The sequence below is a fragment of the Pongo abelii genome, chromosome 12 (assembly GCF_028885655.2).
Source record: "Pongo abelii isolate AG06213 chromosome 12, NHGRI_mPonAbe1-v2.0_pri, whole genome shotgun sequence".
NCBI classification, from domain to species: Eukaryota; Metazoa; Chordata; class Mammalia; order Primates; family Hominidae; genus Pongo; species Pongo abelii.
The window spans coordinates 102,637,976-102,654,316 of NC_071997.2; the positions used below are offsets into that span (position 1 = coordinate 102,637,976).

At 42.1% G+C, this 16,341-nt stretch overlaps 1 protein-coding gene across 8 annotated transcripts; it reads right to left on the bottom strand.

Annotated features, from left to right (window-relative positions):
* Positions 1–1,050: 1,050 nt before the first annotated feature.
* On the bottom strand, positions 1,051–14,837 carry YPEL5 (yippee like 5). 8 transcript variants are annotated; one of them, XM_054546179.2, is made up of 6 exons: positions 14,558–14,711; positions 13,084–13,380; positions 9,940–10,003; positions 5,686–5,746; positions 4,802–4,966; positions 1,051–2,968 (listed from the first exon to the last, which is right to left on the bottom strand). In XM_054546179.2, the coding sequence occupies exons 5-6, from the start codon at positions 4,940–4,942 to the stop codon at positions 2,744–2,746; spliced, it is 366 nt and encodes a 121-aa protein (XP_054402154.1). In that variant the 5' UTR covers positions 4,943–4,966; positions 5,686–5,746; positions 9,940–10,003; positions 13,084–13,380; positions 14,558–14,711; the 3' UTR covers positions 1,051–2,743.
* Between the last annotated feature and the right edge of the window lie 1,504 nt (positions 14,838–16,341).

The window sequence follows — 16,341 nt, forward strand, 5'->3', positions numbered from 1 at the left end:
TTCCTGTAATAGATATCTTATCAGTGCAACGTGCTAGCCTGGTAAGAGTCCTTCAGTTTAATCTTGCTTTATTCCCAATTCACACAGATGAGAAGTAAATTTATATGGCTCCTGGTAGGAAACTGGTGTTAAACAGATGAATAATTAGTGGATATCTGTTTAAACTGAGATTTTTTATAACTGATGTTTAGAAATGAAACATCATAAACATGTCTGAATATTTTACAACTGGTAGTTTCTTAATTCTGCCCCGCCAAAAATTACCTGTTGACTGACTTAAGCCTGGGCTTGGCCCAGACTCTGATTTAAACATCCTATATGACTTTATGAGTAGGTAAATTTAGGAAACAGATGGTGCTGGTATTTTTCTCCTCCAATCCCAAAGTAACAACTCCTAACTGTAACTTAAATCTTCACATAATTACTAAAAGTATTTTTACCAGGAATGTTCACTTGATAGTCTAAATAAAAGCACTTTAAGATCAAAACAACTTACGGTTACTGTCACCTAAGACTAAGAGGAAGAATTTTCCTCTTCGGTCAGGGGAAAAAAAGCTTAAATCTGTATATTCCTCAGTAGCCTACTTAGTTAAGTTCACCTCTACTTGTTTAACTCTCCCACCCCAAAGCAAAAATCATTCCTATTAATTAGTATCCCCATCTCAAAATAACAATGGTTTTCTGTAAATAATCCAAAGTAGACCTTCCAATATTTTTTTTTTTTTTGCAAATGGAAGTTTTTAAAAGGCAGAGGAGCTTGTTGCTGGTACCTGCCAGTCACCTAAAAGTTAACCTAGTAATATGAAATTTGTTTATATATACTGAACTATAGTTATCAGTATCTAAGGCAAAATGATCTCAGAGAAGTTAATACTGGCAAAGTCAATGTCTTCATGTGTGAATTAGGCAGTTAATCAAGTCAGACATCACTAGCATTGCCAACTGAAGAAAGCTACAGGTACTCAAAGATACCAAGTATGTGTTCAGAGATAAAAATTAAGATCATCACTAGACAAGATCAGTGGAAAATAAGCAGCAGTACTGCACCAATGCAAGACAAAATATACTTTATTGTGACAGCAAATGCACATAGTGCTGTAGGTAAGGCATGCTACTAGGAATCTGCATATAATCAAAAGCCAGTATGGCAATGAATGGAAATGAATGCTGTTGTTCTCAGATTGAGTCCATGGTGGGGAAAGGATAGTTTGTGTCCACTTATTTCAAATGCAGTATCATACCTACTTAATCAGTTACCTATGCTTCTAACCAACAGCCCAGTGGCAAATAAGAGGAACTTAACTGTACTCAGAAGTCACTTTCAATATCAACGACAGAAATATTTCACTAATTCAGCTGAGGCAAATTTCCTTTCTAGACAAAGGACCTAGAAATTGAGCATGCAAAACATCCATCCATCCATTCATTCATTCAAATAATTAGCCAATTTTACCATCATTTAATTCTACCAGAAGCAAATACTAGAATATCTAGAAGTAGTTTGGGTAAAGAAACATTTACATTTTAATACTTTGTAATGTCATAAATTTGGGGCTAAAATAACACCAGGTCAAATTTGATCCCTTTCTATTTGAGGGTACAAAGTACAGTTCTGGTTCCAACAGCTGAACTCCTGAGAGAAGAGCTGAAAAAAATGCTAATAAGAGATCTAGGCCTTTGATAGAAACTATTAGGCTCTACAGACTTGCCAAAAAATCAATGCAAAACTGAGGGGGAAAGGCTGAAATGCTTTGTAAAGCAGTATTTTTAGATAAGTTGCTTCATTTCCCCCTTTTCTAAAACAGATGCAGATTAAATGTTTTTTGCATGAATGCACACTGACATTCTGTTCAACTGTTTTCTAAATGCAACACTGCGGGTTTAAACAGTATGCTTTCATTTAAACAAAGAATATTATATGTATGGTCAATTTAGTTTAAGAGATGAAAAGAAACTTTACTACTATGAAAATTGCTTATCAAATACTCTCCTCTTTTATAAGGTGTTTTTAAAAGCAACACAGGACCAAAAGCATCCAACTATTACTTTATTTATATTACTATGCTTAAGTTACATGGAAAAAGACAACCCAGCAGTTCTGTCCCATCTGAGAAAAAGTTTCCAATCAACACCAATTATGTGGTGACAAATAACTACGAATGGTGACATCTTTGGGTTAAGACTGACAAGGAAGAATGGGCTCTGGTGCTACGGTTCATCTCCAACAAGAATATGGCACACCGGCCAGCACAAGCCATGCTAACACTGAGCCTTTAGCGCTGGGCACAGATTCGGATCTCTTCTCTGAAGCTAGCAAATCAAGTGAAATAACTGGGTTTATAAAAAAAAAAAAGTTTAAAATGAAGCCCAAGTTTAAAAACCATACTCCTAACATTTTCCTTTCACAATTGACATAAAACACACTTTTTCACTCTAACAGCCCAGATTTTTTTCCTTACATAGCTCACCACATAGCTGCAGACAGACTCTTCTGCCTCAAGATGTAAACATAGGGTAAAAAATTAACGGCATCTGCATAATATTTTCTCTACACACTGCTGTTGGATGGAAAATACAAAATTAAAAAAAAAAAAAAAGAAAGAAAGGTTCCATCTTAGATTCTCACAACCTCTTGTTCCACAGTTCATTAATCCGACTCTGATGCTAAGGTGACAGTGTATGTAAGTAGATTTTTGTTTTCAGTGAAGGAGACCTGGGAAAAGATGGATTTCTCTCTGTATCTTCAAGAGTTATCGGATGGTACATGCTCCTCAAAGCCCTCACTCTCTCGAACTAGAGCACGTTCCAGGATCACGCGGCCTTCCTTATATCGCTGGCTGTCTTCAGTGGCAAACTCATAGATCCATCCCAGTTTGCTATTGCAGTTTTTGCAGCTCACATCTCGAACCATATGGCGGCCAGTGAGCATGACCCGATCTTGAACTTCACTGTACTGCAGGTTAACTACCTAAGAAGGGACAAGGAGAATCAAAATTGCAAGGCATGTTAGTTATTGGCCAAGTATGTACAAAATATTATGGCTAATGCAACAGCAACTTCAGAAAAGGAGAAAGAAGTTGTTACTTTAGTCAAACCTATAATACCCAAGACTTATTTATAGAAGCTGCTGGGGCAGGCAGACATCTGGAAATTGCACTACACTAGACATCTAATGCAATCATGCACTACCATACTAGCCTAAGTCACACTATTTAAACGTACTAGTTACATTTCTGTGTTGCAGGTAAGAAAGAGTCCTGGAATTGGAGCCATAAAATGTAGGTTTGGGTCCAATTGTAGTAATTCATCATTATTCAATGATGAGTGCAAATAATACAATCAATGTAAAAGAACCTAATGCACCATAGTTATTCCATAAAACAGTCTGTCAGTTTGTTTCTGAAAATATACTTTATATATAGACTGGGACAGATTAAGCCTACTAAAGACCATACATCTGCAGTGCATAGTTTTAAACTGAGTTCAAAGACAATGAACACAATGAAGTGGGTCTGAGACAATCTGTGACGAATTTCCACTGATTCTGAATACCCAACAATCTTCTACACTTTCCTTTTCTGTAAAGGGCCAGATAGTACATATTTCTGGCTTTGAGGGCTATGCGGTCTTTGTTGCAGCTTTTTAACTCTGGCACTGTAGCATGAAAGAAGCTGTAGACAATACGTAACGCACAAGCAGAGTTGTGTTCTATTACATTTACCAAAACAGGCAGCTGTCCTGCTGCAGTGTGCCCTCCTCTGTACCAAAATAAATGTCAAAGAGTATGCTCCATCAATTCTGAGAAAAGCTGCTTCTACATGGAACACAGGAGTGCCCACTGGGGAAGTTCATCTGATCTTCTAAGAACAGTACCCTAGACTAGCTAGCCTAGGGTACTGTTCCTTAGCCTAAAATACTTGGAAATTCAACTTTTCTATTATATACCAGATTCCGGGAGGCAGAATCACGGCATCCAATTTGAAAGCAAGCCAGAAATTAGAGAGACAGGCAGACTGGGCACACACTTGCAAATCAGAAAAACACTCTTCCTGTCAGCAAATCCATGGAAGGATGATTGGTAAGCACGAATTAGAACATGAAAAGTTAGTTAGATGATCCTTATTCACTGTCAAGTTATAATAGTTTAATGCCACTATCTCCCTATATGGATAAACCAGTGACATGCGGAGAAAGGGAGGTGGGTATCTTGACCTGTTCCTTCCATGGTCTGTGCTGAAGTCGCTACCAAATTCTTACACTGAACATTTCCTGAGGCAACAGAGACCACGCTTCTTTATACTCTTTTTTTTTGAGACTGAGTCTCACTCTGTTGCCTAGGCTGGAGTGCAGTGGCACTATCTCAGCTCATCACAACCTCAGCCTCCCAGGTTCAAGCGATTCTCCTGCCTCAGCCTCCCGAGTAGCTGGGACTACAGGCACACACCACCATGCCCAGCTAATTTTTGTATTTTCAGTAGAAACGGTGTTTCACCATGTTGGCCAGGCTGGTCTCGAACTCCTGACCTCGTGATCCGCCCACCTTGGCCTCCCAAAGTGCTGGGATTACAGGCATGAGCCACTGTGCCTAGCCTACTTCTTCAAACTTCCAAGGTTAAAATCACATCCTAGTAACACCTTCCTAAGGTCCCATCAAAGATGAGCTAGTGGGCAATCATTTCTGTAGATTTCAAGCTCTCATTCTGACTCTTCCTGGTATCTCTAAGCTCTGAGGGGGTATTCTGGTGTTGCTGTCAAATACAGCCAATGAGCCCACTTAGGAATCAAACTTTTTCCCACTAACCTTGTTAAACAGAAACGCTCTGCCAGTGGCGCCTGTGAAACGAGTGGAGATGAGTTCTGAGCGGTTGGTCAGGATCGTATCACAGTTTGCACAAGAAAACAGACGGGTACCACCGATATGATCAAGGAAAATTCTGCCCATTTTTATGGCTGAAGTTCTAAAAACCTAGGAGCAAATAGAAAAGGATAACAAATGCATTATAATAATCATGTTAGCACCTACTTGGGGGGTGTCACAGAGAACCATTTATATATGTATTTATGTAATCTCTGCTTTGTAGTACTCGATGTGTGAAATAGCTGATCCTGAACAAAAAGATCCAAAGTTCACACACTGAACAAATAAACAGGCATGCCTAAGCTAAGAAGATTTTAAAGCAGTGAGCCAAGGAAGTAAACCTATTAGCCAAGGCCAAAGAATGGTGTCACTTCTCTTATGGCTGGTGTGGAAAAAGAAAATGGAAAGTGGAATTTCAGAAAATGAATGATGTAAAGCACTGGCAGAGAGGTGAGAAAAAAGGTTTAGCACAAATGTTAAGTATATGTTCTGAGCATGTATAACTTCAGAAAAGAACTGTGAGGTTTCAGTGGGATACAAGTAGAAAAAGGGGCAATTAGAAAATAAGAAGAGAGTAGTCTGGTTTGAGAACACAGAGTGAGTAGGTCTGTGATCACCAGGTGCATTTACAACTGTATAGAGGTGATGACTAACTTTAAGTCAATGTCTAGGGAGCACTGTTACTAGGTACTTATTTCAAAATTGTCACAGCTCTGTGAGGTTGTTACCATCACTTCATAGATCATCCAAGTCAAGTCTAAAAAGGTTATTAACTGGTCAAAGGTTACAAAGCTGTTAACTACAGAAAAGTACAGAATGCAATTCACCTAATTCAAAGTTCTTCCATGATCCTACACTGCCTCCAAGATGGTCCAGGCTGGCATAAGGCTAAAGCAATGAGAACAGAATAAGGGAAAGATAAGCTTTCCCATACATAACTTGATTATCTTTAAGAAATCTTACTGATTCAATAAATCACAAAAGGCTGAAACACTGAAAAGATGTAAGTTTGAAACATATGTCTGAAACTAGGCTAACACTTTAACCTTCAAAAGTTAGGGAAGTTACTATATGCAACTTCTTAAATTCATTACAACTAATTCTCCTAAACAGTATTCTTAAAGATCTACATATAGTCAAGAATACACCACAGTTTTAATTTAAAACATAATTTATTCTCAGGTATAGTTATCAGCTCCTGTGTTTTAAATATTTATTATACATCTTTCCAATGGCATGCAGAGCTAATATAACTGCCACTGTGGGAAAAAAAACTCCAGAATGCATGTTTGTAATGAGAATCTACTGTTGTCTTAAGGTTGGGGGAATTCCATTACAAATTTAAAAGGAAATTCCATTCCTTCTAGGTCTATGAACTTCCCCAGCCATTAGGCAGTCCTAATGTCACTAGAAATGTTATCACAAAAATCATTATGACTCCCCTTAAACATTATGAAAGTTTAATAGGGAATAAAAAACAAATGGTGAATATAATGACAATGTGCAGCTAGTAAAAGGAAAACCAGCATATTAACAAGCATCACAATGAACCTTGCACTAAAACACAGACTTAAGCTATAATATTTAACTTTCTAATTACATTTCTAGAAAACAACAAAAGGAAATACTTATTGCCTTATTTCAGCCTTTAAGATTACCGCATTATTTTTTTCCAGATGATTAAGAATACAACACTTGGCCAGGTGCGGTGGCTCACGCCTGTAATCCCAGCACTTTGTAAGTCTGAGGTGGGTGGATCACCTGGGGTCAGGAGTTCAAGACCAGCCTAGTTAACATGGTGAAACCCTGTCTCTATTAAAAATACAAAAATTAGTCGGACGTGGTGGCGCACGCCTGTAGTCTCAGCTACTCAGGAGGCTGAGGCAGGAGAATGGCTTGAACACAGGAGGCAGAGGTCACAGTGAGCCAAGATCGTGCCACTGCACTCCAGCCTGGGCGACAGAGCGAGACTCCGTCTCAAAAAAGAAAAAAGAATACATTTATTATTTATTTACATATAAGTCAGAAGTTGCAAATTCGAGGCCTACAGGCTGAATTCATTTGGTAGCCTAGGAATACAGCAGTGTTCAGATACAAAAACCCTTTCCCAAAAAACATATGTGGACATGTCTGTTTTATTTGGGTCACACAGTTTTTAATCTTCATTTTACAAAGTTGAGATGACATTTAAAATTTGGAAGATCTCATTAAAGAGCCTGTAGTTTGGATTTCTTTGTAACAATGGGGAGGGCACATATTCTCCTATGGCAACAACTGACTACAACTGAGCTGCACCCCCTAACCCTCACCAGGCCATTTTATTTGCTCAGTCTCCACTTTGCTTCACACAATTACTTCACCTCTTTGGTCCTTGAACCAATATTTGAATGTATGACTCCTGATATAAATAAAACATTCAACAAACCTGTGAGCAGTCAAGTTTGGTCATGTTTCTGAATCTTGATCATTAACAGAAGGGAATCAACAGCAAGGTTTTGGAGTCTCAGCCGTTGAGGTATAGGCCTCAGATTCTGTATGTCTTTGAAGACTAGTATTTGTGCAGTCATCTGTAACCTCCAGCTAGGGGTCTGGGATTCATTATTTTAAAGCCAATTTCCCTTAAGACTTTTAAATACAATATTCATGTTGTAATTTATTTCAACCATAATGGAGAGTAACTACCTGTATCTACATTGGCCACTGTGACACCATACTGTTGTGGTAAATGTGCTGGACTTCGAAGTGAACTTTCCCTATACCTTCTGCCTACATCATTTTATCCTTGGCTAAAAACTACTGTGATCATTTCCTACTGAGGGTAAATACATTTAACCTGCCTTTTCCCCCGATTCCAATTCCATCTTATTTTTTCTCTTTACCCAAGTATTTTTACTGGATTCAATTATATGATTCATTACCAAGACCAAAAATATCTGAGCAAAACCTTATGTTACACTATTCCTAGTTGTGGTTGCCATTTATAGAGAATTATATATATAGAACTGTAGAATGTAGTTTTTGTTTGCTAAGAAAGATAAGTTAGAATGCCACAGGATCTAGCAGAAGCAAGCAAAACATCACTTGCTGTCAAAGGTCTTTAGGAAGTAGAAAAACCTCTGTAGGGTCCTTAGGCTCCAAGAGGTAGCCCTGGCCTTTGCGGGGTTAGAAACTCAACCTAACACTGACACTATTCAAACTCTCAAGAGGCTGACATACATTAAAATGCCACTGCTATGGTCTCAATGTTTGTGTACTCCCCTGCTACTCATATGTGATATTACCAGGTGATTAGGTCACAAGCACAGAGCCCTCAAAAATGGGATTACTGTCCTTATAAAAGGGTCCCAGAGAGCTGCCTGCTCCTTTCCACCACGTGAGGACGAAGCTAAAAGGTACCATCAACAGACATTGAATCTTACCTTGGACTTCCTGGCCTCCAGAACTGGGAGAAATAAATTTGTTGTTTATAAGCCATCCAGTCTATAGTATCCTGTTAGAGCAGCCAGAATGAACTAAGACAGCCACTTATTTAAGAAGGACAAAGGCTGGGCGCGGTGGCTCACACCTGTAATCCCAGCACTTTGGGAGGCCAAGGTGGGCGGATCACGACGTCAGGAGATCGAAACCATCCTGGCTAACACAGTGAAACCCCGTCTCTACTAAAAATACAAACAAATTAGCCGGGCATGGTGGCGGGCACCTGTAGTCCCAGCTACTCGGGAGGCTGAGGCAAGAGAAAGGCATGAACCCGGGAGGTGGAGCTTGCAGTGAGCTGAGATTGCACTACTGCATTCCAGCCTGGGCCACAGAGTGAGACTCCGTCTCAAAAAAACCAAAAAAAAAAAAAAACCAAAAAAAAAAAAAACAAAGGAGGACAGTCATTAAAAAGTTAAGATATAACACTTGAATCAGGCTTCTCTGGACCTGAATAACATATTGAACTCTGCCTTAGACCTAATAATTATTTAGCATCTACACTGTATGGGACACTGTACTTGGTATTTACATACCACATTTAATTTGGACAATTTTTAAAGTAGGTATTTATCATCTCACTTTTATAGATGAATTAAAGAGACTGTGACTTTCCAGAAGTGGCCAAGCCACTGCATTCTATTATCTCTCTAGTGATTAGAGGGCTATCAGATTTACTCTCTCCCTCAGGGTTTACCATCAGCTTCCTGCTTCCATGCTGTTCCTCCTGTATTCCCTATCTTGGTTGATGCCAACTGCAATCACAAACTCTCCTAAACTAGAAACCCTAGTAAGTCATTTAAAAAACTGCAAAATTAACAAGACTTCCTACATCACTTTTGGAAGTTTTCCTCCCTCCCCTTCATCACTGTATTAGATTCAAACTCTCCTCACATCGGGATAAAACTTTCAGGGTCAGGGAGTGTGACTGTTAAACCCAACATACATTCATACATACCACTTCATTTCTGCTACATAGAGCTACAAAAATATGGTCAAAGGCATGTGCCGCCCCTTTCTAAAAGCTCATAGAGACTGCTCCTTTATAAAATTTGAAACTTTTTTCTGACAGAATAGAAAATTGCAGGTTATTTTTTAAAAAGAAAAAAAAACAGCTTTATTAAGGAATACTCTACATGACAAAGTTTACTCACTACAAGTGTACAATTCGATGACTTCTAGTCAATTTATAAAATTATGCTACTATCACCAGCAATTGGCTTTAGAATGCTTCCATCAGCCCCTCAAAAATTCCCACACACCAGCCTGCAGCCAATACCTTCTCCAACTCCCAGCCACTGGCAACCACTGATCTGCTTTCTGTCTGATTGCTTTTATATTCAAAATATTTCCCAAGTATGCTAATCACCTTGCTTGGACGTAAGAGTAATCCCAGATCTCTTCAGTCCCGTATTTCTAAAACATCTTAAGAGTGAGCTGCTTTCACAGACAGCTAATGTTTGGTGTTGATTCTGGGGGCAGCTTACTGTGTCCTTTAGTAGCAACACACAGGCTTTGGTATATGTCAGTGCTGAAGTTCAAGTTTATAGCTGAAATGAGAGCTAAACTCATCATAAAGCTTAAGTTTTATTTAAGATGTTCCCTACCTTATCATGTTATAAATAAGGCCTCTTTGGTACTATCTTCTTGTAGGTCCAGGTTCTAAAAATCCTAAAAAGGTTGAATAAGAAAAGTACCAAGCTTGATTGTTTAACTGGAAGACTATTCTTAGTTTATTTGAAAGTACCTGAAACAGTGAGGCGCTGGGATGAAAATATAAGTGAAATTTATAGATAATTTCATAGATCGTACTTTAGTATTATTTTCAATTTCCTCCCTCTCTCACCAATAGCATATTTAGCTATCTACAACTTCCAATTTCTCTTTTATCAGAAGACTCTGGTGAAATATTAATAACATTTTAGGATCTCTGCCTTGTTACAGATTTTTTTTTTTTTTTAATTACAGAATCTGTAAGAGGGGGAAAAAAAAGATGACTCTCTTCAGAAATCTGCCAAAGAGTCTCCAGGAATGCATTATTTTAAAATGCATGATGGATATGATGGATTATATAATTTCCTAGTTTGCTTCCACATCAATAAAACAATTTTCTAAAAAGACTATTGGTTTATTTTACACATACACTATCAATCGAAATATGGTAACTTGTTCACTTGTCTGGCTCATTGCTGATTGTTTTCCTTAAAAGCTGGGAAGGCTGTGGGTCAATTCAGCTCACCACCTGTTTCTGTACTGCCCACAAGCTGAGAATGAATTTTGTACTTTTAAATGGTTAGGGGGAGGGGAGAATATTTTCTGACACAAGATTATATGACATTCACACTTCAGTGTCAAAGTTTTTAGGAACACAGCCACGCCCATTTGTTTACACTTAACTCCTTCCACTTTACAATGGAGAGGTATGAGGAGCTGCTACAGAAACCTTCTGGCTTGCAAAGTTTAAAATATTTTTTACCTGGCCCTTCACCAAAAAAAAGTTTTCCCTGCTTAAAAACACATTCTGATAGTGAAAGAGCTTTGCATTTACAAAGTAGTCTTTCCCAGAAAAAATGGAAACTTGGTTGGCATTTGAGATTAAAGCTAGATAGTATTTGAAAAGATCAGTTTAATCCCATTCCCCTTTTCTTTACTGATTTTCTAGCTAAAATTCTTAATTTTCTGTAACCAGTTCAGCATGTGGAAGATCAACTCTCATAAAGATTATAAAAATAGATAATATCTACCAGCTGCTGTCTCCTCTCTCCACCCCCAGGACTTAAACTGTGGAGCTGAGACACTTGAATTCTGGAGATTCCTAGGTTCAAATCTCAGCTCTTCCCCCTTAATAGGTTTGGAAACACTGGGTGAGTTATCCTCTCCTGTTTCATCTGTAAAACGGTGAGAGCAGCAGCCATCTCTGAGTTATGAGAAATTAAGTGGAGATACTGTATTCTGAGAACGGTGCCTAGCACACAGTGAATGCTCAATAAAGGTCAGTAAAACTAGATTATCTTCTTCAACATTCCCCATCCCAACTCACCCTATGACAGATGAGAAAAGCATGGCTCACAAAGGATATGAAACAATAACAATTAACTGGCTTCACTTCCTGCTAATTATGCTAAATTTAAGCGACCAGGTGATAGAAATTAGAAGCTGGAGGAAAGTTAGAAACCTTCTGAAGCATGTCACAGTTCTGGATCTTAAAATAGGTACTTGTTTGTCCCTATAATTAATAATCCAGTTTGGTTTCAACGCTGGCAAGCGAAATTAGTCAAGGGAGGCACCACTTCCCAGCCCTAAAAATACCAGGGAGGGTAGGTATGTATTTGCATCTCATAGAACCTTCTGATGAAAAAACACTCAGTTCACAGATAAACTTTTCCTTAGTAAATGAAACCATCGCCTCAGGGCATTTCCATAGAATACACACTTCACCAGATCCTCAGTGTTGCACAGACCACAGTGGGTTTTCCATTGCGTCAGAAGATGGGACAAAGGCAAGGTACAAAGACTCTGCTGCAGGGAACTGAGCATGCAGGCATTTAGCGCAGAAAGGGTTAAAGGAACCTGCCCCTTGCAGAGGTGGTTTTGTTTTGCAATGACTCTGCTAAAATGGAATCCGGTGGAAGCCAGCTTTCGTATCTCGTTTTTAATCTCTTCCCTCGCCAAAACAAAGGATAAAAACCCAAATAACTTTTAAGAGTACTGGGTTGATTACTATAATAATCAGCACTTACTGCTATTGTAATTTCATCAACTCTTTATACTGAGTTGTGACTAAACGCTATTAAAAAACCTACACGGGAAAATAGTTTGATCCATACAATCAACTTTCTAATTTTTGTGCAAAATATGTACCAAGCTAAGTTTTCAGTGACACAAGCAAGCTCTGCTATCCTCTTGCAGTACGTGACCAGTTTACTTTGCTGTGTCAAATGATGTCCTGTTGTGGATCAGGTCTTCATTTGCAGTACGTTTTAAGGATATATTTTTGTTCTCTCCCCTCAATAATGCCTTATTTTTTCCTGTTTTGTTAGATGACTTTCAAGTTCACTATATTTCAATAACACTTATATTTAAATATTAGAAAATAAGACTAGTCATTTCACTCAGGAAACCGTGTGTGTTAGTGCACAATCTGAGTTGGTCATCCCCCGCTAAACCCTAGCAAGACAATTTCATGGTCTCGTTTGTTGTGATGCAATACCAAAAGCCTCTAACTAGATGGATTGACGTGTAATTTACCTGTCTGGCTTCCCGACTCAAGTGTCAAGTAGCAAGTTCAGGTCTAGCTAAGGTTCAGTTCCTGCATTACGCTGACATCACTACACAGGATTATCTTAAAACTGACATTGATCTCTATAGTTATTCACCATTAAACCTAGAATGATATTTTAGGCACAAATATACCTAGGACTACCTTCATGTCTCATGGACTGTTTTTCAGAGGGTAGTAGCTGCTTTAATTACTTCTTTTCATAATTTTTGGCCTTATTTCCTTTCCCTTTTTTCTAAACCTGTTTTTCTCATTACTTAAATAGAAAACATCAAAGAGAAATTAGTCTAGAGAAAAGTTCGCAATGATCCAACCAGGTAACATTTTCCAAGCCACATATATTTTACTAACGTCTCATAACTTACTAAATATTTAACTTGGTATTATTGCTCGATCGCATTTGCCACGACTTTTGATTAAGTTATAAGCTTCTAGAGAAACTATTCTAAATTCTTTGTACTTTACTTCTTACCTAACCCAGTACAAGTATGCGATAAACTTTCATGAAACGAATCCACCAAGGCACTTCACTTCTGGCATGAATATGTACCCTGGGAACACCACATGCCTTTTGGTTCCTCTTTGGTGGAATGCAGCTGCGACGCTGTATATGTGGCTATGCAAAGTTAGCTAATATCCTACTCCTCCCAGTTTCTTCACCACCAAGTCTACTAATTTTCCAAAAACACAAGGTTAGCCCGAAGTTACTTCAGGTTTTCCATCTGTCAAGACGACGTGGAATAAAAATCCTCAGATTACCAACAGATCTCTGTAAACAGAAAAAGTTTAAAAATAAATGAGCTGTACAGCTTCCCAGACTCTCCCTTGAAAGGGAGATTAGCTGGTGTCAGGATTAAACAAATCTTTGTAGTATTTCAATTTCCCACTCCCGCTGATCCGGACACTCATTTGTCCCATCTACCTGCAAAGGAGGGTACAGGAAAGGGGTTGCAAGGGCACGCCCACCCTCCCAACTGCAAGCGGAGGACAGGCCGCGGCCCGAAGCTGGCGGAGCTGGGCCGGCCCGGGCGACCCCCGGGTGGGCTCGGCCGGCAGCCGCAGTGGGACCCGCGAGCGCCCCCGCTGGCCCAGCTGATGGAGGCCACGTGACGCCCGCCGGCCAATCGGGAGGGCCCGGGGCGGCAGAGCGCGGCGGCGGCGGCGGCGGCGGGGCCTCCCCCGGCACAACAAACACGGGCAGGAAACAGCTGAGCGGGTGGCCGGCGGGCTCTCTTGGTCCCGACACCCGGCGGGCTGCCCAACCGTCACCCCGCACTGTCAGTCCCGGGTCCTCTGGGCAGGAGGGCGGGGGAGGCGGACGTTCATGGGGGGGAGGGGGCAAAGGGAGACACCGCCCCCGCCCGGTGGCTGGGCCGCTTGGGCCGGGCGTGGGCCCTGCTCAGGACGGTTCACGCCGTGCGGTCATCGCGGCCCAAACAACTCGGTCAAGTTCCGACTTGGCTTCGGGGCGGAGACCGGGCGCGCCCCCGACTATGCGACGGGTGGGGGCGGGGCGGCCGCGGCGCGGCGGGTGGGGGTCGCGGCCAAACCGTCCGCCCAGAGGGCGCCGTGGGCCTCGGCGGCGGGCCTCGGAGAACGCGGCGGGGAAACGGGGCAGAGACGCGGACGCCGCGCGGAGGGGTTGCGGCTGTTGTCGCACCGGTCGCCCGGCTGCGCGGCGGGGGCGGGCCGACGGCGGCCGCCGCGCCAGGCCTCACAAAGAGCAAACAGCCCCGCGCGTCCGCCCGCGGTCCCAGCGCCGGGGCCCGCCCTGAAGGATCGGAGGCGGCCGCGCTGGGACCCCGGGAAGAGCACGGCGAGGAAGAGGCACTTCCTGCCTGGGCCCCCCACCCTGGGCCGATCCCCGAGTGCCTCGAAGCCGCCCGACCCGAACGGGTGCCTCAGTCCCAACCGGCCCCGAGCCCAGCCCCTCCCGCGGGACTCACCCTGAGCGGCGGTGAGATCCGCGGCTGCCAGCGGCTTGTCGCTCTTCAGCTGGTACGAAGCCCCTCGGCCACCCGAGTCTCCAGGTTTAGTCAGGCCCTGGCCTTGGCCCCGCCTCTCCCTGGTTCGGCCTCAACGTCAGTCACCCGGCGTGGCTCCGCCCCCCAGCAGTCAGCTCTCTCGGTTGGCCCAGAACGCCCTTCATTTCTAGGCCCCGCCCCTCTCCTCGGCCCCCTGTCTTTTCCGCGGGGCCCCGCCCCTTTTCTGGCTCACCCTCCCCCACTCCCGCACCCCTCCGCTTCGCGGCCCACCCCTCCCAGAAGCCGCAGACCCAGGGCAGGCTCGCGACAGCTCGCCCCGCCCCTGACCCAGCACCTCGGACTCGTACAGCCAATCAAAGAGGCTAACTCTGCCCCCTCTCTCGAGGCGGCCAATGTAGTCAGTCTGGGGACCCACCTCCCCGTTTCAGCTGAGCGCACACAACACAGCATCCACGTGAGTCAGCTTCTTAAAGGCGAAGGCTCAGCCTTTCTAATTGCGGCAGCTGCGGGACTTCGCGCGTCAATAGCGTCACCAGGTGGCGGCTGGAGCCGAGCTTCCTGATACCTAGTGAGCCGCGGTGATGACAAATGAAAACAATAAGCTGTTTCCTAGACAAACAGCTGCCTAGGTAACTAAAGTGCACCGTGTAATTCGTTTCTTGGAGGCCGTTTCCCCGACCACCCCTGGTAGAGGGCTGCCTTTTGCTTTTCAAACCCCTAGCCCTCGAGTCTAAGCACATAGGCACTCCTAAGAAACATCTGTGGATAAAGGATTTTTCAACTGCGCTTGACTTTATTTACAACTCATTTGAATGTTTTTTCTGGGTGGTGGAAATGATTCTCAAAAAGATGAAGAAATTCAGTCTTCTATATGGCGAATTTCTGCCTCAGAGAGTGAGATTTGTTTATTGCAAAGGGCAGCTGTTCCCTTAACCCTCATCAATGCTTAAGATGGAAGATGTTGCTTCTCATTCCATTAGAGTTGCCCAGGTAATTACATCTCTGTTAGCTGACTTTCGGGATAAAACCAAAATATTTGATGACGCATACCTCTCAGATTAAAAATGTAGGTTAACATTTGGGGCTAGTTTGCAACATGTTTAAAGTAATTATTAGTGGAAGAGAAGCTCCTAAGCAAATTCTAGCACTTGACTCCCACTCATTCCCAAATCCACAAGTATTTTCATTTAGTTTCGTCTGAAGTTTACCTGAGCATCAAAGGCAAAAGGACTAGTTATCTTTTAATAAGTGAGTTTTCCAGGAGATAAGTTTTTTTGTTTGTTTTCTTTTTGTTTGTTTGTTTCAGTTGGAGTCTCGCTCTGTCTCCCAGGCTCGAGTGCAGTGGCATGATCTTGGCTCACTGCAACCTCCGCCTCCCGGGTTCAAGCAATTCTCCTGCCTCTGCCTCCTGAGTAGCTGGAATTACAGGCGCACACCACCAAGCCCGGCTAATTTTTGTATTTTTAGTAGAGACGGGGTTTCACCATATTGGCCAGGTTGGTCTCGAACTGCTGACCTCGTGATCCGCCCGCCTCAGCCTCCTGAAGTGCTGGGATTACAGGCATGAGCCACTGTGCCTGGGCAGAAGTTTTAAACATACAGTATTTTAGTTTATTTTCCTTTCTATTTCTTTATTTTCGATTAACATTAATTATTTAATATAAAAGTTACACGTTTATTGTAGGAAGATCATACTGCCTCATTTGATAAGAGACTTCTGTCTTCTAACAGCTTTATATGTATCC

Bases quoted from the DNA above. Each gene is read 5' to 3' on its own strand.
- YPEL5 (XM_009237414.4), bottom strand. From the start codon at position 4,942: ATGGGCAGAATTTTCCTTGATCATATCGGTGGTACCCGTCTGTTTTCT. The intron at 2,969-4,801 runs GTTAGTGGGAAA...GTCCCTTCTTAG, and splicing joins GAGCGTTTCTGTTTAACAAG to GTAGTTAACCTGCAGTACAG.